The sequence below is a fragment of the Miscanthus floridulus genome, chromosome 10 (genome assembly GCF_019320115.1).
Source record: "Miscanthus floridulus cultivar M001 chromosome 10, ASM1932011v1, whole genome shotgun sequence".
NCBI lineage: Eukaryota > Viridiplantae > Streptophyta > Magnoliopsida > Poales > Poaceae > Miscanthus > Miscanthus floridulus.
Genome location: NC_089589.1, coordinates 25740267 through 25765941, shown reverse-complemented (window position 1 = coordinate 25765941; position 25675 = coordinate 25740267). Strand labels below are relative to the sequence as shown.

At 47.1% G+C, this 25675-nt stretch overlaps 1 protein-coding gene across 1 annotated transcript in view; it reads left to right on the top strand.

Annotated features, from left to right (window-relative positions):
* Nucleotides 1–21478, top strand: part of LOC136488262 (uncharacterized) — a 46082-nt gene extending 24604 nt beyond the window's left edge. The window contains exons 5-6 of the mRNA XM_066485257.1: nt 19691–20253; nt 20360–21478. Coding sequence (XP_066341354.1) covers nt 19691–20253; nt 20360–21478 — 1682 coding nt within the window. The remainder of the gene's footprint in view (nt 1–19690; nt 20254–20359) is intronic.
* The last annotated feature ends 4197 nt before the right edge of the window (nt 21479–25675 follow it).

Below are 25675 nucleotides of genomic sequence, written 5' to 3'. Positions count from 1 at the left end.
GCAAGCTTAAAGTGATTTTGAGCTCAAATTGCTTACAAATGAAAAAAAACCACAATAAAGAACCATAAATATATATAGTGAATAAAATGGTATAAGAAAATGGTAAAAAATGAGAGTATGAGATTGGTAACCTTTACAACTGAAGAATCGACGGAGGAATCGAAGAATGGATGGAGGAACAATGGAGGGAGGGAGGAAGCAAGAACACTACTGCAGTGAGCTTCAAAATGTGCTGAGCTCGGGCTCGGGGAGGAAGGAGGAGACGGCCGATTTATAAAGGGAGAACATTTAGTCCCGGTTGATAGATCCAATCGGGACTAAAGGTAACTTTCCAACCCCGGGCGCAGCCACGGCCCGGGAGTAGACCTTTACTCCCGGTTGGAGCCACCAACCGGGAGTAAAAGTATACCTTTAGTCCCGGTTGGTGGCTCCAACCGGGACTAAAGGTCCCTGCCACCTCTGTCTGGCGCAGTAGCCGTTGGGCAGGAACCTTTAGTCCCGGTTGGAGCCACCAACCGGGACTAAAGGTATTTCTAGTTCCGGGGGCAAAAAATTCCGGGACTAGAGCCCATTTTGGCCGAGGATCAAAGGTCTGTTCTCTACTAGTGAATATAACAAATTCAACATGATAAGTACATGGCGCATGCTAAAACGACTATTTATGTTATTGTAGGAACATGAGGATAACCTAGGACCTATAATATTTTTTAATAAAATTTAAAAAAATGAATAAGAGACATAATTAACACTAGTTTTAGCTTAAAAATGAGAAAAATGCATGAGAGTGTTCCTTACACTTGTCTCGTGGTGTCATTCATGTCCCTGAACTCTTAAGATACATTTTTTTATATGTACCCAAACTTGTCTTAGGGTATCATGTAAGTCCAAAACACCCAAAATTTCATTTTTAGGTCCTGGAACTTGTTACGGTGTGTCATTTAGGTCCAAACAATCTCCATCTAGTCCACATGTTGGTCTCTAGCGCTGCATTCACATGCTCTCCCTCTCTCTTCTATCTCCATCTCCATGCTCTCCCCCAGTCTTCGAATTCCAATCTACTACAGTTGCCAACTCGCCATCCTCAACCCATACCTTCATCATCCTTCACATCAAACACCACATTTATGTTAGTAATGACGGTGACAAGGGCAAAGCTAGTGCTTCTTAGATGGAAGAGATAGGTGAACAATTGCTTGGCCATTAAGTTCCTACCCTGGTCAATAATGAGGTGTGGATCCAATCATAGTTGCACGTGGTATCATTGATGCGGAGTAGATCGGGCCTATTTGGACCTAATAGACACACTTTGGCAAGTTTGGGACCTATATGACACACTGAGATAAGTTTTTTTGAACTATCAGGGGGGGGGAGAGAATCTCCACCTGAATAGTATTTGATTTATCATCAGCTGCCTTGTTTATAGGGAATGAGAAAAAAAACCTGTGGTGCGGTTTACTTTGGAACACTGGAATAAAACCAATATAGCAGCCCCAAGGCTAGATCATGGCATATCCACTAATAAGAGTACAACAACACACCCAACACAAGGGCGAATGGTGGCACAACCACAAATACACCAAAAAGAAAGAAAAAACTACAACACCAAGGCATAGGGACTCTTCGACGATGCCTCTAGAGAGGTGAATGACGCCGCAATATAATCATCATCTCCCCAAGTAGCAAGAGGTGACACCGCAGGAGCTTGGCAAGGGGTTGAACGGGCCGATCCAGGAGCAACAGCAGCAAGAGGTTCTTTAGTGACACCTTCAAGAATGAGATCCTTGTCACTGGCCTAGACTGATATGAGCTGAGCTTTTGCCCAAAACCTTTGTCAGTGCTCCCTTTGACCAACCCACGACGGAGGGGGGCATGCACCGGCAAGCGTCCACTCCTTGATGGAGGTGGGATGTCATCGCCACCACACCACGCGGAGCCATTCTCAGACTCGCCTGCGATGGTGGGAGGCGCACCAGCAAGCATCCACACCTGGAGAGGGGTGTTGGCCGCCGCCACACCATGCGGAGCCGTTCCCAAACTCTCCCTTGATGGTGGGAGGCGTGCATTGATAATCGTCCATGCCTAGACGGAGGGGGTACTGGCCACCGCCAAACCGCGTGGAGCCATTCTCAGACTCACCGGTGATGGAGGGAGGTGCACACCGGCAAGTGTTTACACCTGGACAGAGCGGGTGCCGGTAGTCACCGCATCGGGCAGTGCTGTTCTCGGACTCGCCCGTGACAGTGGGAGGTGCGCATCGACAAGCGTCCACACCTGGAGGGGCATGTCGGCCGCCGCCACACCGCAGAGCCATTTTTGGACTCGCCCAAGATGGTGGGAGGCCCGTACCGGCAAGTTTTCGTGCCTAGACGGAGGGGATACCGGCCGCCGTCGCGCCACGTGGAGCTATTGATGGAGGCGGCAGATCCAAACCCAGGGAGCCTGAATCTACGAAGACTGTCGCTCGGACTCGCTTGAGATGGTGGGAGGCGCGCAAAGGCAAGCATCCGTGGCATGGAGCTGCAGATGGTAGATCCAGGCCCGAGGGGCAGATCCACCCTTCCGGCCACCCTAGGACGCCAGAGATGACAAGAAAGAGAGGGGAGTGGGCGCCAGGAACCCCACACATGTAGTGCATCCGAGCACGAGGGAGGAGGAGGAGGGGTCTTCCTACAACCATGTTGGGGGAGCTCAGCGACGATGGGTCGACGCACGAGAATAGCTACGGCCACTAGGCACCAACGGTTGCTGGTGACGGCAGGGAAGAGGAGCAGGGGCAGGCGATGTGCAGGCCAGGGCATAGATGGTAGATTTAGGCTGGGGGAACCAGCTCTACCCACCGGCCGCACAAAGGCGCCGAAGCCGATGGTGAGGCAAGCGGCCGCAAGCCGGGGGCGGCACAGACCTATCACACGGTAGTTTCGCCATGAGCCGCCGAACTCACGGGCAGCAGCGGTGCAAGGGACACCCCCGCATACCACCATGGGGTCTAAAGGGCTAGATCCTAGTGCCGGCACAGCAAATCTACCCGCACCAGAATTGGATCTGGAATGGTGTAGGCTGGCCGCAGATAGTAGCATGGGAGAGACGCGATGCCCTCCCCGATGGGAGCCCAAACCGTGGTGGCCACACCGCTGATGAGCAGCTGCCAAGACGAGAGTAGGGAGGAAGATAGCTGTTGTCGACGCGAGTTCTCCACAGAAGATGTTGCTGCTTGGGAGATGAATAGCCCTGCAACCACCTTCCTTGTGGCTACGCAGGATTGCAACAGCACGCTCTGGCAGCGACGTGGTGGCGGTTCATGTTGGATCGTCCGAGACGTCCTCCTGAGCGACCCATACTAAGATAAGTTCGAGGACAAAAAAATAGCATTTCAAAAGTGCAGGACCTAGATGACACACAATGACAAGTGTGAGGACCCAAAAATGCTTTTTAAGAGTTGGGGTATTGTTGTGGGGTCGGAACCGCGGTAAGCATGTTGTTCGAGTCGTTGTCAGAGTACGGGTCTTCGGTGGCTCGGGTGGACTCAAGAACATAAGAATCATAGAGAGGACACAATGGTTTATCCTAGTTCGGGCCAATCAGTGCCCTACATCCAGCAGCTGATGATCCTTATACTCAAAAGCACCCAAAATCCAGGGGTTACAATAGGGTTGTAGAGAGATTTGGTGGGGGGTTAGCTCAGTGCTAATCCTATGGTTGCCTCGCCGCCGGTGGTGCCTTCCCCTCATCGGAGAGGCTCTCGGTGCCCCTCCGTGGGTTGCCTTGCTCTCGATGCTGAGCAGAGGCAAGGAATGGAATGGAATGATCTGAGTTCTCCCCTCCTTCCTCCCCCCTAGGTCCGACCTTATCCCTTATATAACGAGATAGGTCGGGTATATGGCGGTTTGGAGGAACTAGTCTATGGTCTATATGCGCCAGAGTCTAGGAGGGCCTTGCCGCGATGCACTGTGGACTATGGCGGTGTCGTGAAGCCGAAGAGGCCTTGGGCATCGTCTGCCTGCTCTGTTCTGACACTTTGCGTGTCAGGCTGTGTCGGCTTGGACCAGCCTCCCCTGGGTGGACCTTCTGGAGTCTTCTTGGCGGTGAAGGAGGTCGACTCCAGGGGCTGACGTGCGGGCCTGGGAGCCCCTGAGCCTCCGGAGGCCGCTGGGAAGTTTGTCTTCTTATGTCACGCCTCGTGCGTGACCTTGTCAGAAAAGTGGCCGGCAGTGTCGTGCCCAAGTGGCTGAGCCAGGGAGCCCTCGAGCCTCGGTAGCTCGGGGCCTGTCTTCTTGTGCCCGGGCCTTGGCTAGCATCGTTTGCTGGGCAGGAGCCATGGGCCGGGCCGGAGTGTTGGCATAGATCAGGAGCCTCTCCCGAGCCCCAAGCGGAGGTCGCGGCGGAGTCAGGCTCGGCCGGGTTTCTCCTCAGAGGGTGCGCGCAAGCGTACCCGATGGGTATAGCCCCCGAGCCCTCGGGCGATCCAGGAGGGGTCGGTCGGGGGGGTCTTTCTTGTTTGGGAACTGTTGGACCTGTGGCTTAACATACCCATATGTTATGATCTCATCAGGTATCTAGATGACACCCTGAGTCAATGTCAGGGAATGCACATGTATTTTCCTCAAAAAATCAACTAGATTAAAAGTTAAAAGCTAAAATATAGATTGATGATGTCACAGAAAGGGATGAAACAAGAGGTTATATAACTTAAGCTTAAGTTTTAAATAAATGCATCTCACGTCAGGAAAAGTATATAAATTCCAGGAATTCTAACTAGAGGTGCCTAAAGGAGCCTTGATGCTAATCCTCACTAGGTCCGCTAAAAATATATCAATCATAGAATTTATCACAAAAATCAGAAACGTTAGATCATCAATTTCACCATTGGTAATAATAGCCATTACATATATTCTGTTTTTTCTATTTAACTAGCCCACCTCTACAAATATGTAAATGATCAGCATAAGGTTACCGATGAATCTATATATCATCTATGCCATTGAGAATGATGATGTAGAGTAAATCTAAATTAGAATCTACTTACGTAATAGTTATTATAATGGATAATATAAGTAAACCCATAACTTTGCATCTAAATTTTCTACCATTATTAAAAACCTAAAATATTCCTTCAAATCTACATCTAAATTATCAACATCTTCTGTTAATACTAACATATTAATTCTGACTAAAGCAAACATATATGCTTTGTCATTAGGCAATAACTACACATTCATGCTCAAGAGATTATTTTTTTTATAATGGAAAGAAGAGTAATTTAGATGAAGATAAGGTTGTGTTACTTTAAGTCAATTTTTGTAGTCTCATAAGTGGGTAATTTAGATATAGATTTAGAGGTCACATTGTATTATTTTAACGGTGGTGCATATGAGTAATTATTTGGAAAATAGAATAGATGGAAATAAAGTTTTGTATAAAAAATCAATATCTCGGATAAGAAATATCTTCCTATTATTACTAATTATAGACTCTAAGAAAGCCTCCACATTAACCCTCATATATATGATACGTTAGGGAAAAATATATATATCCTAGAATTTTTGACGAAAATGAGGAATACCCCATTATTAATTGGGCTGGTTTTAACCCTCATACATATTTCCTAGGAAAATTTAAAATTATTCACCTAATTTGGCATATGCTGGATTGTCGGTGCGGGACCCACGGGATACCCCGCAAGGAAGGGAGAAGACCTAGTCTAACCGACCAGGACTCTGGCCTTCTGACTATATAAAGGAGGGCGGGCCCCTAGGATCGGGGGTGAAGAGAACAATTGTACAACACAACACTTGACAATCAATCCAACGCAAAGGCTAACGCCGACTTGACGTAGGGCTATTACTCGACTACAATCAAGGGTCCGAACCAGGATAAATCGACTGTCTCTTGCGTTAACCGTCGAGTTCCGCATACGCTGAAGCCCGAACATACTGTCCCGAGTAACCCCGTGGCAGGCTATCGGTGGTCAAACATCGACAGCTGGCGCGCCAGGTAGGGGGTTTCGGCGATTTTGCATCCGAAAGCTCGATGGACCTCGACAACATGATCTTCTCGAAGGGATCAATCTTCATCTTCGGTTCATGGATCTACGAGGCGGGCGACGATGGCAAGCTCCAAGGCCGTCTCCTCGAAGATTCAGATCATCATCAGGACTCTTTCAGTTCGACGACAACGACAGATCAGCTTGTTGGAAAATACGCGCAGCTCGTGATTTCCAATCCAACTCAGATTCCGCGACTTCACGCATCCAATTCGAACTCAAGTTCTGCTTCTGAGATGAAGTCTTATCCGAGTTCTTTCGGAAAACCGAGTCCTTTTCTGACAAAGCTCCAGAACATGACGTCAACCTATCAAGAATACTACTCGGAGTTCACTGAAAGTACTTCAAAGAAGTCAGGTCCTCTTCCATTCGGATTCCACAACATGGCAACACCTTATCAGACATGGCCCGAAGGATCCACTTATCCCATGCTTAGAATGCCGCTGAAGGGAGCTCAAGATGGTCTTGTTTTAACCTTAACATCTCAAGACTGCATCATTCACTGGCCAAGTACCATTCCTAAGGATGACGGCACCCAACTAGTCGACGATACGACAACAACGATTCTACCCTACCAAGAAGGAGATTCGATCTATGACCTTGAAACCTATACTGAAGTTATCAACGGCTCTGGCTGTACGGAAATCAACGACGATGACAGAACAACTCACGCTAGAGAAGTATTGATGATTCGCTGTCCTCGATCACCATTGATCCCCCTAGAAGCACCCGACGTAAGGTCTTCAGATGAATCCGAATCCAACATATCACCATTTATCCAGGGGCTCGATGGTGAGACTGAAAGTCAAAGGCAAGCGAGAGAAAGAAAGAATAAATTAAAACAAGGACATCAATGACGTGCTAAGTAGTGAAAGGACACTTGGATCAAATATGAGTCAGATCTAGCCGAGTACAACAGAAGAAAATCAGAGCGAGAAGTCGAAGAAGGATGAGCAGCGAATACACCCTACGATAAGATCCGAGAAGCATTAGAAGAACTCAGAGCAACCTCACATCCCAATGAAAAACAAGAACAGCTCTGGGACTTCCTCCGATCAACAGTCCTTAGGACGCGCGACAGAAGAGCAACATCTCATGAACAGGAAGATCAAAATCAAAGGAAGTCCGCTTTTGAAAGACTTGGACCAAGTGGAAGTCACAACGGAGAAAGGCCAGAAGCAAAGCACCTACTCGGACAGCCACACAGAACTACTCTCACCAAGACGATAGTTGGCAAGAAGGCGGCGCAGAATCAGAATATACAGAAGCCAGAACGCACGATAGATTCCCCTGTTTTGCAACTAGACATGCTTCAATACGACTACCTCACAAGTTTAAACCGTCCAACCACTCCAAGTATGATGGCAAGACCAAACCAAAGCAATGGCTCAGGATTTACTCACAATCGATTGAATTGGCCAGAGGAGACGATGACATCAAGACCTTGTTCTTTCCCATGGCCCTAAAAACCATGCCACTCCAATGGTTTGACAAATTGAATTCAGGATCAATCAAAAATTGGGAAGACTTGCAAAGAGCTTTCTGTGAAAGTTTCATGGGAATTATTACACATCCAATCACCCACGCAGAGTTAAAAGGACTCAAACAGAAAGGAGGTGAAAGTCTTAGAAATTACTATCGATGATTTGGCGAACTACGAGCTCAAGTACATGACATCACACAACGAGAAGTAATCGAAGCCTCCTCTCACGAAATCATGGCTAGGTGGCAATTTCAAGACTTCTGCAAAGAAACCCCAAGAAACAATTAAGAATTCAGAAGAACAGTGGAAAAGATGATTACTGCAGAGGAGAAGACACGAGAAAGATTCCCGGATAGAAACAACAGAGACAACCCGGACAGGCAAATTCCTCGAAACAGCAGACATCAGGAGAGAAAGCGTGGTCCAGACAACACAGTAGCAATGGCTGACAAATCAAAGAAATTTACCAAGCCCAGAAGATATGACGACATTGAGAACATACGTTGCCCCTTGCACCCCAATGGAAAGCACACCATCGGAAATTGCTACACCTTCAACGAAAGATACACTAGAAAAGATAGCAAAGGAAACAATAAAGAAGACAATCAGAAAAAAGAAGGAGACAACAATGAAGACAAGGGATTCCAAAAATCCAGAAGAAACAGTGATAGTAATCTTTGCCGGGGTTCCAGATTTCAGAAGCAAACATCAAGAAAAACTAACGTTACGAACCATCATGGCAGCAGAACCTGCTACACCAAGATATCACAACTGGTCAGAGTATCCAATCCAATTTTCAAGAGAAGACCAATGGACCAGCGTAGGAAACACAGGCCATTACCCACTAGTTCTAGATCCAACCATTGCTGGTATGACCGTTACAAAAGTACTAATCAACGGAGGAGCCGGACTCAACATCATTTTTTTAGAAACTCTAAGGAAGATGGGACTACAACTCGCCGGGATGATCACACCAACAAGCACACCTTTTTATGGCATAGTACCCGGCAAGGCAGCAATGCCACTTGGACAGATCACTCTACCAGTTACCTTTGGAACTCCCTCAAACTACCGTACAGAGTTCATCAAGTTTGAAGTTGCAGACTTCGATTCATCATATCACGCAATCCTCGGGCGCCCGGCACTAGCAAAATTCATGGCAATACCGCATTATCCGTACCTATTGCTTAAGATGCCAGGGCCTAACGGTGTCCTTTCTCTTCGGAGTGATTTAAAGCGCGCATTTGACTGTGACGTACAGGCAATTCAAATTGCAGCAAGAGCACAAGCAAATGATGGAAGAAAAGAAATAGCCACTATTACCGCAGAAATAAGTCAAGAAGAACTAGAGATACCGGCTAAAAAGCCAAGCATCCTAGCACCACCAAAAGAAGTCGACGTCAAGCAAATCGACCTGGGCACCGGTGATCCCTCAAAAACGGCAACCATCAGTGCGCACCTATCAGCAAAATAGGAACTCGCGCTCACCAACTTTCTTCGGGACAACAAAGATATCTTCCCTTGGAAGCCGGCCGACATGCCAGGGGTCCCAAGAGAGTTGGCTGAGCACGGAATTGATGTCAATGAAGGCTCCAAGCCTGTGAAGCAACAACTACGATGATTCTCTCCCGACAAGAAGGCAGTAATAAAAAAGGAAATTACAAAACTAATGGCAGCTGGATTCATCAGGGAAATCCTCCATCCAGATTGGCTAGCAAATCCAGTTCTGGTACAGAAAAAGAACACGGACGAGTGGCGCATGTGTGTTGACTACACAGATCTCAACAAACACTGCCCAAAGGATCCGTTTGGGCTACCACGCATTGATCAAATAGTTGATTCAACAGCAGGATCCGCCCTACTATCCTTTCTTGACTGCTATTCCGGATATCACCAGATTGCATTAAAAGAACAGGACCAAAGCAAGACATCTTTCATCACTCCATTCGGCGCCTACTGCTACAGGACCATGTCGTTTGGACTTAAGAATGCTGGAGCCACTTACCAAAGAGCCATCCAAACATGCCTTGGTGATCAGATCAGCGAAAACATAGAAGCATATGTGGATGACGTGGTTGTAAAAACAAAGAACCCGGATACACTGGTCGAAGACTTAAAACAAACCTTTGAGAATCTAAAAAGGTGGAGGTGGAAATTGAACCCAAACAAGTGTGTATTCGGAGTTCCCTCAGGACAACTACTTGGATTCTTGGTCAGTCATCGCGGAATAGAAGCAAGCGCCAAGCAAATTCAAGCCATAAAAAAATGGGCCCTCCTCGAAGCGTCAAAGATGTACAAAAACTAACAGGCTGCATGGCGGCACTCAACCGTTTCATATCAAGACTCGGCGAAAAAGGGTTGCCTTTCTTTAAACTACTGAAGAAGACAGACAAGTTCGAGTGGACAGAAGAAGCCAATGAAGCTTTCAAGAAACTTAAGGCGTACCTCACCTCCTCACCAATCCTCACACCTCCAAAGAGAGACGAAGACATGATGCTATACATTGCAGCAACTTCTACTGTAGTCAGCACGGCGATAGTAGTGGAAAGGGAAGAAGAAGGGCGCGTGTATAAAGTACAACACCCAGTATACTACATCAGCGAAGTACTGTCAGAATTAAAAATCTGGTACCCGCATGTGCAAAAACTACTCTACGCCCTATTGATCACTTCACGCAAACTTCGTCACTATTTTGAAAGCCACAAGATTACCGTGGTGACAGATTTTCCACTAGGAGACATCTTACACAACAAAGACGCAATAGGACACATATCCAAGTGGGCGGTTGAACTCGGGGCTCTCAACATCAATTTCACCCCATGGAAAGCAATTAAATCTCAAGCCCTTGCTGATTTTGTTGCCGAATGTACAGAAATTCAACAACCTGTGTCAAGCGCCATCCTTGATCATTGGAAGATGTACTTTGATGGATCACTCAAGCTAGGCGGAGCCAGTGCAGGTGTCCTTCTAATTTCTCTGGACAGAAAACAACTCAAGTATGTCCTTCAGATATTATGGCAAGCTACCAACAATGAAGTAGAATACGAAGCTCTCATCCACGGGCTACGAGTGGCAATTACCCTCGGAATCAAGCGATTACTTGTATACGACGATTCGGCAGTAGTCATCAACCAAGTCAACAAAGATTGGGATTGCACCAAAGAAAACATGGGTGCTTACTGTGCTGAAATCCGAAAACTCGAAAAACATTTCCAAGGATTAGAAATTCTACATGTCCTGCTAGATTCTAATATTGCGGCAGACATCCTCGCCAAGCTTGGATCAGACAGGGTGAAGGTCCCATCCGGTGTATTCATAGAGGAGCTATCAGCTCCCTCTATCAAACAACCCGGTGAGATAACCCCTGAAATCTCAGCCAAAGACAACCAGATCTTGGTAATCTCTAATTCATGGACCCAGGTCTTTATTGATTACATCAAAGAAAATAAGTTACCAGCAGAAAAACAGGAAACTACCCGAGTTGTTCATAGAAGCAAGAATTACGTCCTAGTAGGAGACAAGCTATACAGAAGAGCCGCATCATCAGGAGTACTCCTAAAATGCGTCTCATTTGAAGAAGGCAAACAAATCCTAGACGAAATACACTCAGGTTGCTGTGGAAATCATGCCGCTTCAAGAACACTAGTCGGCAAAGCATTTCGCACTGGTTTGTACTGGCCAACCGCTTTGAAAGACGCAGAAGAACTCGTCAGAAGATGCAAAAGTGGTCAGATGTTCGCAAGACAAGCTCATGTGCCAGCCCACAACCTCATCTGCATACCACCTGCTTGGCCCTTCTCCTGCTGGGGGCTGGATCAAGTAGGACCTCTCAAGAAAGCAAAAGGCGGATTCGAGTATATCTTTGTAGCAATTGACAAGTTCACCAAGTGGATCGAATACAAACCACTCGCAAAATACAGCGCAGCCAAAGCAGTCGAGTTCATCCAAGACATTATGCACCGCTTCAGCATGCCCAATCGAATCATCATAGATTTGGGTTCTCCCTTCACAGCTACAGAATTCAAAAGTTGGGCACAGGATTGTGGCTTCAGCATTGATTACGCATCAGTCGCACATCCAAAAGCCAACGGATAGGTAGAAAGGGCTAATGGACTCATACTAGCTGGATTAAAACCAAGACTGTATGAAGAATTAGTAGACTATGGATCAAAATGGATTGAAGAATTACCCAAGGTTGTATGGGGGCTACGGACTCAAATAAGCAGAGCCACTGGATACTCACCTTTCTTCCTGGTGTATGGATCAGAAGCCGTACTACCCGCAGACTTGATCTGGACGTCACCAAGGATAGAGCAATACGACGAAGGAGAAGCAGAACACACACGAAGATTAGAACTCGATAATACAGAAGAAGTCAGAGTAAACGCTACCATGTAATCAGCAAGATACCTCCAAGGACTAAGGCGCCACTACAACAAGAATACCTAGTCTCGATCATTACAAGTCGGAGACCTTGTACTAAGAAGAGTACAAAAAACCGACGGACGCCACAAACTACTCAGTCCATGGGAAGGTTCTTTAATAGTCACAAAAGTCATCGGACCAGGCACATGCAAGCTCATAACTGAAGACGGAAAAGAAGTCAACAATACATGGCACATCAATCAGCTACGAAGATTCTACGCATAAAACAACTCAAGGGAAAATATGTACACAAGACACAAGAGATCAACGTTCATGACCAACAAAGATAGCGCTATGTATCATTGTAACACATCAATATTCATGATCAATAAAGATGATTATCTTTCGACAAACATATGTCTCATGGCTCTCTCCGAGTTGTTTCTTAAATGCAAAATGGCTGAAAAGACGCCTGAGCATCCCGGCCGAGAGCAAAATAGCTGAAAAGACGCTTGAGCCCGCCGATGAGGGTAGCTAACAAGCTAAAACCTGAAATAAAAAGCAAAATGGCTGAGGAGACGCCTGAGCATCCCGGCCGAGAGCAAAATAGCTAAAAAAACGCTTGAGCCCGCCGATGAGGGTAGCTAATAAGCTAACACCCAAAATAAAATGCAAAATGGCGGAAAAGACGCCTGAGCATCCCGGCCGAGAGCAAAATAACTAAAAAGACGCTTGAGCCCACCGATGAGGGTAGCTAATAAGCTAACACCCGAAATAAAATGCAAAATGGCTGAAAAGATGCCTGAGCATCCCAGCCGAGAGCAAAATAGCTGAAAAGACACTTGAGCCCGCCGATGAGGGTAGCTAACAAGCTAAAACCCGAAATAAAAAGCAAAATGGCTGAGAAGACGCCTGAGCATCCCGGCCGAGAGCAAAATAGCTGAAAAGATGCTTGAGCCCGCCGATGAGGGTAGCTAACAAGCTAACACCCGAAACAAAAAGCAAAACAACTGAAACTAAGCCTAAGCATAGACCAGAGCAATTTCAAGACAAGACCCTCCAGCTACTTGTTCCAAATAGCAAGAGGCTCGGAGGCTACACTGGAGATACCCAAGAACACAAAGATCTATATATATAACGAGTTATTTACATGGGACAGAAAAGTACTCGACAAATCAGACAAGCACTCGACAGATCAAGAAAAGTTGTCAACACAATATATAACGAGTCGTTTACACGGTACTCGACAAATCAAGAAAGTTTGTCAAAATGGCGCGCAGAGTTGTTTACAAGGCAAAGACAAAAGCAAGACAAAGTACTCGGTAAGTCAAGTAACTCTGACCAATTGGACAAATCATCCAAGGAATAAACAAGGCATCCAGGCAAAGAAAACTTCAACAAAAAACCTTCATTCAAAAAGAAGTATAATGTCATATTACAAGGCACGGGCATAAAAGTCAAATACATCAAGCCTCATCATCAGGAGAAGGGAGAGCAATATTAAGATTATCTACTATCCTACTAGCTAAGTCTTCAACTTCAGGCTCCATCCTCTCAACGGCATCAATGTATTCTTGACTGTCAGCTTCCTCTGCTATCTTGGACAAAGGAGCCGCTGGAGCAAGAACCCGGACTTGGGCCAGGACATTCTTAGTACACAGTTGAGCGCACCTCTTCACAAACTCTTGGAAACGAGTCAGAATTCGAGGAATCAACTGAGCCCAAGATTGCCCATCATCCGCTGGAGTTCGGAGAACGTCGGCTACTGAACGAAAGGATTTCCACAAGGCTTTCCAGTTTTCAGTAGCCATCGCCAATTTGCCAGACAAGTCTTCAATAGTTTTTGAGCCTGCACAAGATCTTTATCAGCTCCACGCCAAATCAACTTAGCAAGCGCGAGTTCCTCCTCAGCATGAGTAATTACCTCCTCAGTCTTGTTGTGACTCGTACGAACAAGACTCTTCATTTCTTCAACGCCCTCCGAGAGCTTCTGCTTTTCAACCCGGAGAGCTGGACAAGACAACAAACAACAAGTAAGCAGAAAGGAGAATTTGAATGCAGAAGGAAACAAAAAGAACCTGCAATACTGTTGCACTCTTTCTTCATGGCCTCCAAGTTCTTCACGGCCTCCGAATTCTTTTGAGCCTCCTGGAAAGTAGCATCCCTCTGCTTCTCGGTCTCAACAACCCAGGCATGAAGAGATTTTTCCTCCTCATGCGTTTGACACTCAACCTCCATCTCGGCCTGGAGGAGGTCAAGATCAGCTTTCAGGGCGCTCACTTCTGAAGACAACTTTTTCTCATTTCTAGACGAGAAAAAGAAGCCGGTATGATTATGAGAGAAGGACTGAGCAAAAAGAGACAAAGAAAAACAAAGAATGAGGACAAAAGAAAAGCGAACATCCAAAGAAGGAACGGTGAAAAAACTTACATGGAGCTTTTCTCCAAAAGAAGTCACAAGGGACGACAAGCTTCCCCAGGCAGTAGTTAACTCCGATAGCCGATGAGTGGCATCAAACTGCTGCACCACATCATCAGCAAAAGGAGGACCACCAGAGGTAAGAGAAGGAGAAGGAGAAGCCGGCCGAGGCAAAGAGGGCACAACCAGAGCAATCTCCCGGGAAGCCAGGGCCAATCCCTCAGAAGGACCCGCCGCAATGGCCACGGTCACCTTCGGGGCAACCAAGTCTGCAGCGGCACCATCGCTAGAAAGCTTCGTCGCCCCCGCAGCCACTTCACCAACAGTACGCTGTGAGTCCTGAAGCTCAGTACTCGGTGGCACAACGGAGGGCTCAGAAGAAGTCGACGAAGAAACAAGAGAAGACGTAGGACTAAAAATTGATAAAAGAAACCGCCAATGATAACCAGAGAAAAGGAGAACAGAAGCAAAAAGGTGAAACCAGAATCCACTCACCTAGCCACCTTCTTCTTCGCAAAACAAAAAGAGGACCTCGCAGGAGGGACCACGGCGGCAAAAACGTCCCCGCCACTTGGCGGCAGGAGCGGTATAGCCGATACCGGAGCCCCAAAAGAAGCCGGTACCAGAGCCTCGGAAGAACTCGACACCGGAGCTACGGAAGAACTTGGTACCAAAGCTACCAAAGAACTCAACACCGGAGCTTCAGAAGAAGCCGGTGCAGGAGCCTCAGAAGAACCCATACCCGACGTCCGATTACTACAAAAAGATCAAGACTAAAAGTCAAGACAAAGAGGAGAAATTCAACGGCAGGGGAATATGAAAACAACTCACCGCCGCATGATAAGGGGTACTTCATCATCCTCTTCCCCCTCGGTCTCAACCAAGGCCACCAGGGCACCCGCTGAAAAAAGAACAAAAGTACTCGGTTCAAGATAAAAACAAGAAAACAAAGGGACAGAGAGTATTAAATATGCTCACCTAAGAGCATGCTAGCTACAACTGGAGTACCTGGATGAGTACTTGGCTTGCAAGACTTCTTGGAAGCAGGCAGACCAGATGAAGACCCATCCGTTCGCCCCCACTTCGAGACACTATGAGGACCTCGAGGGACTAGACGAGGAACATATTCTTTATATACATCAACAAATCCGGAAGAAACCCTAGGAAACACTATGGAGATGGGGAACTTACTGGTTGCAGAAGCCCCAGCAAGTTTCTCCCTAGTGTTCACCACGGTAGGGAGAACATCAAGAGGGATCGGGTCAACAAAGTTGCACCCAAATTCCTACGAAAAAGAATGAAACAACAAGACAAGGAAAAGTTAAGCAAAAAATGGATACAGCAGAAATACAGAAAGTACCCGAACGAAGAGAAAACGACTTAGAGCTGGAGGCGGGTTGTTGTCAGAGAACTCGGAGCTAGTAAGCGGGACAACGCTTGCTCCTTTCAGCATCTTCTGGAGACGCTCGAGTACCTCTTCGTCGGTCAACTCAAGGGCTGGGACCATGCGTGAAGGATCCTCAGCCCCAGAGTACTCAAAGCCAAGGTGCTCTCTCTCCATCAAAGGCTGAACTCGGCGACAAAGGAAGCTCGAGACAATGCCGAAACCGGTCAAGCCCTGCTATTTCAGCATACTAATCCTATCAAGGAATGGCTGGATTGCCTGAACCTCAGTAGACGTCACAGGGTTCTTATCCCATCAGTCATTGAGTAAGGGACCAGATCTAGAGTGGATAGCAAGACAAGGGATCAGATTGGCGGCATAAAACCAGTCGGCATGCCAATCCCTTACAGAATCAACCAGGTCATAGTCAAAGAACTTGCTCTTAAGACCCTAGCGAAACTGAATCCCACAACCACCAAGAACACTGGTGTCTTCACGGCGGGTTTGGGGTTTCAGGCGAAAGAAGTAACGAAACAGAGAAAGAGAAGGGGGAATTCCAAGGAAAGCTTCACAAAGATGAACAAAGACAGAAAGGTGAATGACTGCATTAGGAGCAAGATGATTTGGGCAAATCCCAAAATAGTTGAGAAATTGATGAAGAAAGGCAGAGGCAGGAAGACAAAGTCCAGCGCGAATGAAAGAGACGAAAAGAACGATCTCACCAGGACCTGGGGCAGGGACCCGATGCTCGCCTGGAACTCTCCATTCAGCAAAGGCCTTGCTCTAGATCAAGCCATCGCTGACAAGCTCGCGAAGCTGCTCTTTGGTTGTTGTCGGAGCTGGCCAAGACTTTTGGGCAGCCCTCATGGCCACGAACTCCTGATTCTCAATCACGGAGAGTGAGGACTCCTCGTCCACGAAGGTTGACTGGGACTTGCTTGCGGCCTTCCTCTTACCCATGTACTAATGGAGGCAAAAAAGAAACTAGGGGAAGAGAAAGCTTGGACTGCGGCGCTAAGATGGCGGCGGCAATGGTGACGGCGGATGTCTGAGAGCTAGGGTTTCAAGGCAAGAGAAGGGTAGTAAAGAAAAAGAAGATGAAGGGTCTTTAAATAGATTTTACAGCGATAAAAACGGCCCACCAGGCCCGTTAAAACACCATGTGAGAATGCAACGGTCCATTTACTGACACAGCTAAAATGACGGAGGGCACAAATCCACACAACGGTACAATTCAACGGGCAGATTTCAGACTTATCCATCCAGCACTACTGCGGAGTTATCAGATTACTGCAAAAACAACCCGTCAACCATGAAGAAAAGAAGGGCTACTTCACAAGGAACATAAGAACTCGGTTCTTACGGAAAGAACTCGGGAATCTCATGAACAACTGGAACTACAGCAGAAAAACAAATGACAACTTAGAAGACATGATTCTTTCCATTACAAGCAACTTCAAAAATAGAAGATTACAAATCTTACAAGACCCAATGTACTCGGTACCACGAAAAGCAAAGTAGCAAAGAGAAACATGGACACGGCTAGGCTCTGGAACGACTACGTGTCCCAAATTGCTACTCGGAAGGACAAACTGCCGTCGGCTACACTGTTTTCTTCAAAGGACGGACGCAGTGCATCCAAGGCGGAAATCAGCAGCACTGCAGGACAACATGGAGCAGAGAAGGCCGGCAGGCATCTGTCTACCCAAGACCGATGTGATGCTGGATATGGTGTTGATCTGCGCCGGACAGTCTCAAGACAGGCGACGAGGATCAACCTAGAACTGCCAGATGAAGGAACGAAGCCCACATCAAAAGACTTCCTCCAACTACCGCCACGTACATCCTGGTACAATGCTGCTGCGGGATTAGCCTACATCTAATCCCTATCACAAGACTTCCTTCAGCTATGACAAGACACACAGGAACTACAAAACACGCCCGGGGGCTGCTCTACTTCATAAACTACCATGTTAATGACCACGAAGGTTTCAATAGAATGTTCAATGGATGAAAACAAGCACTCCGGGAGGGTATTTATAGATCAAAGGAGCGGTGCACATAGACTAGGAGTACCAACGAAATAAGCCTAACAAAGGACACATAACCGACAGAACTCACAACCACAACATACCTCGCAACACAACAAATAGCGCAGGGCGCAATATACTATCCACACCAGACTAGACGTAGGGTGCCGTGACTTTCCGGCGTGCCGAACCAGTATAAATCGTTGTCTCCCTGCGTTTACCATCGAGTTCCTACAAACGCCCATCTGACAACAGCAGACTACCAAAGAATACGCTAAAACTCTGCATCCGAGTTCTTCCTGAACAAAATAACCCAGATATATGCTCGGGGGCTGCAAAAGGAGAGGTATACAGTTCTATTGAACAACTCAACTCAGATTCAAGACCCTCCAACTTTTTGTTCCAAATAGCAAGAGGCTCGGGGGCTACACTCAGTGAGTGCACTTTTTTCTCCAAAAAAGCGCACGTCACTCAGAATGCTTCTTCAAGACAGACGGCTTCAGGGCCGCAAGATAAAAAGAACCCGGGCGTAGCTATATCCGAGCTCTTTCCGACAAAAAGAACCCGAATACAGCTAAATCAGAGCTCTTTTCAACAAGGAAGTCGGGGAGCCTTTCAACGAAGAATCAGGAAGATTTCAAGAAAAGACCCTCAAGCTCCTTGTGCCAAACAGCAAGAGGCTCGGGGGCTACATCCAAATGGGAGTACTTTTTTCTTCAAAAAAGTACACACCACGCAAAGATCTCACGAAGCGCTACACGGTTTCGATCAAGAAAGCACTCAGACGACGCTTGTTCCTACTCAACGAGACTTGAAGGAACAAGACGAGGCTTCCAGAACTCAACCATGAAGTGCTCGAGGGCTTGTCGGTGCGGGACCCACGGGATACCCCGCAAGGAAGGGAGAAGACCTAGTCTAATTAGGATTCTTCCCCTGTAATCTTAGTAGCAGTGTTACTCTGTAATCCTACTAGGAACTCTCATTGTAAACCAACCAGGACTCTAGCCTCCTGACTATATAAAGGAGGGCAGGGCCCCTGGGATTGGGGGTGAAGAGAACAATTGTACAACACAACACTTGACAATCAATCCAACGCAAAGGCTAACGCCGACTGGACGTAGGGCTATTACTCGACTACAGTCGAGGGTCCGAACCAGGATAAATCGACTGTCTCTTGCGTTAACCGTTGAGTTCCGCATACGCTGAAGCCCGAACATACTGTCCCGGGTAACCCCATGGCAGACTATCGGTGGTCAAACATCGACACGGATAACTCCCAAACTAATAGTTGCTTCGATTTACTATCCTGAATATTTCAGTTAGTCCAATTTACTTCAGTAACAAGAAATAAGCGTCGTTTTAGCCGTCTACGTTTGTCCTAAATTATTTATTTTGACTTTCCAATGAACCTTTCTTTTTTCCCAATACATCTCTAGTTTTACCTTTTTCCTCATTTCTTGTGCACCATACCTTCTTCACTTCTCCTTTATTCACGTGCCCAGATCTAGAGGACAAATAATATGGTATGGAGGGAGTAGAAGTAAAGTTTAATTTACACAATTTGTGAGCTGATAGTCAACATATCATAAAAATATATTACTATTAGAAACTAACCAAATCATAATCAGGTAATAATATTGTCACACACAGAGAGATTTTGGAGGTTTATTTATTGCACTATTTTATTGGATATACTCTTGTACCTAGAGTTTGTGGCACGTTTTGTAGCAGCGGTTTTGTTCATGCCATAGTTTCTAGCTCCAGACCCCGCATGTCATGATGTCATTATTTAGTCAAATCGTACTTGAGGTTTTGGCAAGTAAATTATTAGACGCACATTCGATAATAATAGTCAAGATGTATGGTTATCGGAAACCTGCCCTAAATTCTAGATGGATTATCAACCCCATGTCACCCTGTCATGAGTTGTGGTTGGATTATTAACTGACGGGAATTCCCCTGTGCTGTAGATGAATACATCATGGGAGATATATTGTCGTCTGCTTACCCGGAGATGCTGAAGATGAGTTTTCCGGAGATGTGTAAGGAGATATTCATGGTCCCGTACAAAGTGGAGGTCAACCTGCGGCGGGCAAAGAATAAGACCATCCACAGTGTCTGCGGTAAAATTGTGGCGTTCATCAGTGATGAACACAGGCACAGCGTCCCATTCCGAGCTGGGAGCATGCTCTTCACACATGCAGAGGGAACGGGCCAAGATGTTGACGGGTCGGAGGCGAGACTTACGCTGCAGAGGTCTGTTGTTGTCGTGCCGTCTGGTTGGGTGCTTCGCATAGAGGTGGACCTGTGTATTAAAATTCCAGATAGAAACAACCATAAGAAGCCTTTGCAAGATAAGCCTTTGAAAGCTACTCTCATCTTCGACAAAGAAAATTTGAGTCAAAGTCAAACTCCCAAAGGCACCGCCGGCATCGAAATTAAAGGGACAATCACAAGGGTGGAGGACATGCAGACAATCACAAGGGTGGAGGACATGCAGCATTTTCCTGCACAACTAAGTCGCCCAGTAGAGGTAATCATCGAACGGACTTGCAACCTTAGATTCTGCACTAAACACTAAAGATATATTTGGTATCACTATCCTTCTTATTTTAACTAAATTTCCATGCATACTCCAGGTCGAAATGGTGTCTTGGCATCCAACGGTAGTGTACACGATCGGAGATGATGCAATGACATTCATTGAATTGATAATAGCTCTACGTCGCATACTCTCCGAGCACCCAGAACGCGAGGATATCTTGGATGCCCATAGACTGCTAAACCTCTCCTTCACCCAACAAAACCGTTTGCTTGCCAAGACACGTAGCGACGAACCAGGGAGGTGGCAACACGTCAAGCTTCAAGCAGTGGAGGGAGGGGAAATGTTGTCAACAACCCTAGTCATGAGGGATGACAACTTGTGGGTCCATGGCTTCTTCAACCACAATGGAGTTCTTTTTAGGCTTTGTGACGAGGAGGCCAGGGAATCCAAGATGCTCCATGGGTACCATCGTCAGACTATAGACCTAAAGTGGGGCATCACTTACCCATCCATACTAAAAGTGGATACTAAGTTGCGGGGAGACCAAAAAATTGATGAAATCCTAAAGAAACTGTCGGACGAGAGAGATTACTCAAAAAGAAAAAAACTTCCGGACGAGAGGCTGTTGGGCCGTCGCTTCGCGATGGATGCCGTGCGCAGGCTGTCAAGCATAATCGACCCAGATGAGGAGGCGGATGGTATGATGAGCGCCAGGCTGGCTCTGGCGGGCCTGATCTTCATGGTCTGCGAGTCCGCAAGGATGAATCCTGTCCTCGACTCCTTTGCACGTGAGTGGAAGGACGGCGTCACAAGACTCACCAGCAGCCAATTGATGAAGAATTACGTGTGGAAATGGGGAGACAAGTCAACTAGTCTCCGGGAGTGGAAGAAAAAAAACTACCGCAACGAACCGGGGCGCATTTCTGAGGCACAAGACATTTACCTCGTACTCAATGGCCGGCTACCTTATCGGCAGGCTGGTGGCATGGAACCCAGCCGCAGCGGAGGTGATCCTTCTGTGAACCAAACCAAGAAGGACAGTGGCGCCAGCTCTAGGCCAGAGGACAACAATAATAATAGCCCTCCCAGTCCCAGTGAGGAGGGTGTCAACCCCAATGACCCTAGCCAACCCAATGATGAACCAGGCAAATCCAACCCAGCAGGGACATGGCCGACCCCGGGTGGAGCTGTTGGCGATAGCCATGCGTCGTGACGTTTTGTTCGATGGCATGGAAATCGTTGTGTTCGACGGGAAACGAGGCCAGATCGTCTACAGGAAGGACGAGCAAGGACACCGCCAGGAGGATATAGGTCAACAAGAGGATAAATGTCAACGAGGGCGTTCTTGGTATTGCTCTATGTGGAATCTTTTTCACATTCAATTTACTATCGTATTATTAATCAATGACTGCATGCATGTAGGGAATGGTGGATTTGGTCCTTACTGGACCCTACAGGGGCATCTCGGCGGAGTACGGGCGTTTCTCCATCAAAATGGACAGCGACAAGCATCCTTGCATTAAATGGGAATGGGATTGTGATGACCCAAGGCACGCTGCCCAAGTGGATACCATGCGACCCGCACGCGGTACCATCACCACTCTGGATGTCAGACGCCCGGGAGGCAACAGTACAGGTCAGGCTGCGACTCAAAGATGGGCACAGTCCTGGTGGCATCATCAGTGGTAAAGTCACTGCGCGCATAGATGGCTTTAAAAGCAAACACAAGAGCGTCCTCTTCAGGCGAGCAAAGGGAAAGGGTCATCGTTTCTCCAGTATCTCCACTACCAACGACAACTCATGGCTCCTTCTTGAGCTGGCGAGGAATGTGGTTGCTGTGCCATGTGGGAGGGTGCTTCACATTGTAGTGCACCTGCAGATTCAAACTGATGATTGCAAGGAAGTTAAAGTGAATGTTCCTCTCAGCTTCGACAATGGAATTTGTTCGACTAAAACTGACGACGGCAATGAAGTTGAAGTGGAAGTCACCTGGTACCCGGAGGTAAACTTTATATATATTGACGAGAGATTTGCAAGCATGCGCTAGCAGGTGGCGCCGAACATTGAACACACTTATATTAATTATATCACTTTTGTTCTTTAACGAATAATCATCTCATCTATAGATTGACAATTATGCTGCAGATCACACGACCGGAGCAAACCAGAGAAGAGATTTACCACCAGCCAGAATTAAATCTCCCAGCAGAGGTAAACATCATTGGACAGATTATTGGCCACCACTACTTGAACTGCTTGCGCCAAACATTGAAGGCATCTATTATCACTTTGCTTCGTCTTTTTTAACTAAATTCTCGTACCGCAGGACAAAAAGATTTTTGGAAATCTGGTTGAAGTAGTCCACACCATCGGGGATGAAGCGTCATTCACTAAATTCATAATGGACCTACGTCGCATTCTAGCCGAACACCCAGACCGTGAGGATATCTTTGAACTCCGCCCACTGCTCGCGAAGCAGCATGCTGAACAACCGACGAGGTGGCTTCACGTCAAGCTGCAAGTGGAGGGCGAGGAAATGTCGTCGACAACACTACTGATGCGGGATGACAACTTGTACGTCTGTGGTTTCATGAACCGGATTGGAATTCTTTGCAAGCTTGTCGACAACCAGGACAGCGAATCCTTCCTCCCTGAAGGATTCCACCTCACCACAGACCTCAAGTTGGGCGTCAGTTACAAGTCCTTGCTGCAGGCCAAAAATAGAGATGATGTCGTGAGAAAACTGACCGCGGCACAGCTAGGCAGTGGCTTCGCCAAGGACGCCGTGCGTGTGCTATCGAGCCATCCGAATAAGGTGGCCGGTATCAGTATGAGCATCGAGGTGGCACTGGTGGGACTCATCTTCATAGTCTGCGAGTCCGCAAGGATGATCTCTGTCCACAAATCCATTGAAAAAGAGTGGAGCAACGGCAAGGCATTCACCGAGGAACTGATGGAAAACGTGTGGAAATACGGCGAAATGTCACGCAACCTGCAGGCGTGGAAGAGTAGAAACTACACTCAACCGCACCGTGTTTCAGAGCTACAAGCCACTCACCTTGTGCTCAACACCAACCTAGGTGATGATTACACCCAAGGCGATAGCCGACCCCGAGTGGAACTGTTGGCCATAAGTGCCGACCTTGGGGTCATCGGCACGAAAATCATCGTCTTGGACGGGAAACGAGGCCAAATCATCTACAGGCACGAGAAGCAAGGAGAACAGGTATATATATTATATACATTGTACTATTAGGCTATTGCTATGTTTAATGTTTAGTATCAATCCATGCATTCACATATATCAATCAACCGGTGCGTCGTGCGTGCATTTTGTAGGGAAGAATGGTAGATTTGGTGTTGACTGGACCCTACACAGTCATCGCCATCAAAATTGACATCCCAACCACCTCTCCCATCAAATGGGAATGGGATTGCTATGACCCCAAGTACGCTGCCCAAGTCGATGGACCACCCGAGACCCACACTATCCACAATCCACATGACAACCGCGAGGTAGCAAAGGTGACCTATGCGGTGATGTCCCGCGCCCGGGAGGCCACCAATGGGCAAAGCCCTGATGACGTCTCCTGTGAAATCAGAGCCTTCGTCGGTGGCATGAAAGTCCCGATCGTCCTCTTCAGCCCTGCCCACCAAGGGACGGGCCAGTGTTTCTCCTCTACGCACAAGGACTCATGGTTTCTTCTTCAGCTGGTGAGGAATGTGGTTGCGATGCCATATGGTAAAATGCTTCACATAGAGATAAATGTGGACCTGCAGATTGAAACATCCAAGAAACATTTGAAGGCCGATGTCTGCATAGAGGACGGGATTCGGAGGCAAAGACTTGTAGTCGATGGTTTCGAAGTTGAAGTGAAGTCAGCTGGTACCCAGAGGTAAACATCAAATAGATTGGCCAGGGCAGCACTAGCTAGTCGCTTGCTTGCCAAACATTAATTGAAGACATTTGTTATCACTTCCCTTCTTTTTAACTAAGAAATTTCCGTGCTGCAGGTCAACATGGCTCCTGAGTGTCACCCTGAATTGGTGTATACCATCGGAGATGATGAAATGTCGTATATTAGGTTTATAATGGCTGTCCGTCGCATTGTCGCCGACCACCAACATTGCGGGGATATCTTGGGTGCCCACCCTGACTCAAATCTGCGCTCTACCCGACAACACCCACTGCTCTCCAATCATTACCGGGACAAAAGGGTGCTTTACGTCAAGCTTCAAGTGGCGGGCGAGGAAACGTCGACAATCCTAATAGCACTACAAGGTGGGGCTCCAGTTACGACCGTATACTGCAGGACAGCACCACGGACTGGGAGAAAGTCGTGGATAAACTGAACTCCGAGAGGCTGGGCAAAACCTCCGCGGTTAACGCCGTGCGGGTGCTCTCGCGCTTCAGCAAACGCAACCTAGTTTCCGCAAAAGGTGAGGCTGAGGCCAGGCTGGCACTAGTGCGCCTAATGGTCATGATCTGCGATTCCGCGAGGATGAATCCTGTTCTCGACGCCATTGCTGGTTGCTGGAACAACGGGACCGGATTCACCAAGCAACTCATGGAGTACATACGGTACTGGGATCGCATCTCAACCGCTCTGCAGGACTGGAGGGACAGCAGCTACCGTAGATGGGAAAAAGATGACAATCTAGAGGGGATCGGAATCAAGAGCCCAGAAGATGCACTAGACGTCGTTCACCTTTGTTCAGCTGAACGGATGAATCGTTCTTTGTCGCGAACGGACCTGTCAAGCATGTCGTTCTGGTGACAAATTAAAATAAGGGCCAAATCAGGTTATCCCTTTCCCTTTTCTTGTGACAAATCATGTTGTGCGTGTATTGTTTGTTGATCATCATCGTGTGTGGCCTGGAACGGTAGTCACTGTGCCAAATAAGGGCCGTGCGCCCGTGCATGTTTGCCTTATCAGATACTCTTTTTTCTTTGTTCCAAATATTTCAAATCTTGTTCTATTGGTCGAAAAAAAAAATCTTTGTCGTTCTGGTCCAGTGTGTGTGCCTGCGACCATTTGATAAGCTAGTGTTTGATTTGATCATGTAAAACCAGACTGTAACGAGTATCGGGAATTTCATAATGCAAATGTAAACGGTATTTGGTCAGCATGTAACGGTTTGGAACTAAAATAACACTGCTTGTTATGTTTGTCCTAGCTGTTATTGCAGTCTGGGTCTATATATGTCCTGCTTTTGGTCGTTACTCCCGGTTGAAGCTGCCAATGCACTTTCTTTTCCAACCTGTTCCTTTGTTTTGTTTACCTCAAACCTTCAGAAATGCTAAACACCACTCGGATTCACGACAACACCCAAGGCAATGGTCGACCTCTGGTAGAGCTATTGTCCTTGCGTTCCGACCTTGGCATAATCGGCAGGACCATCACTGTCT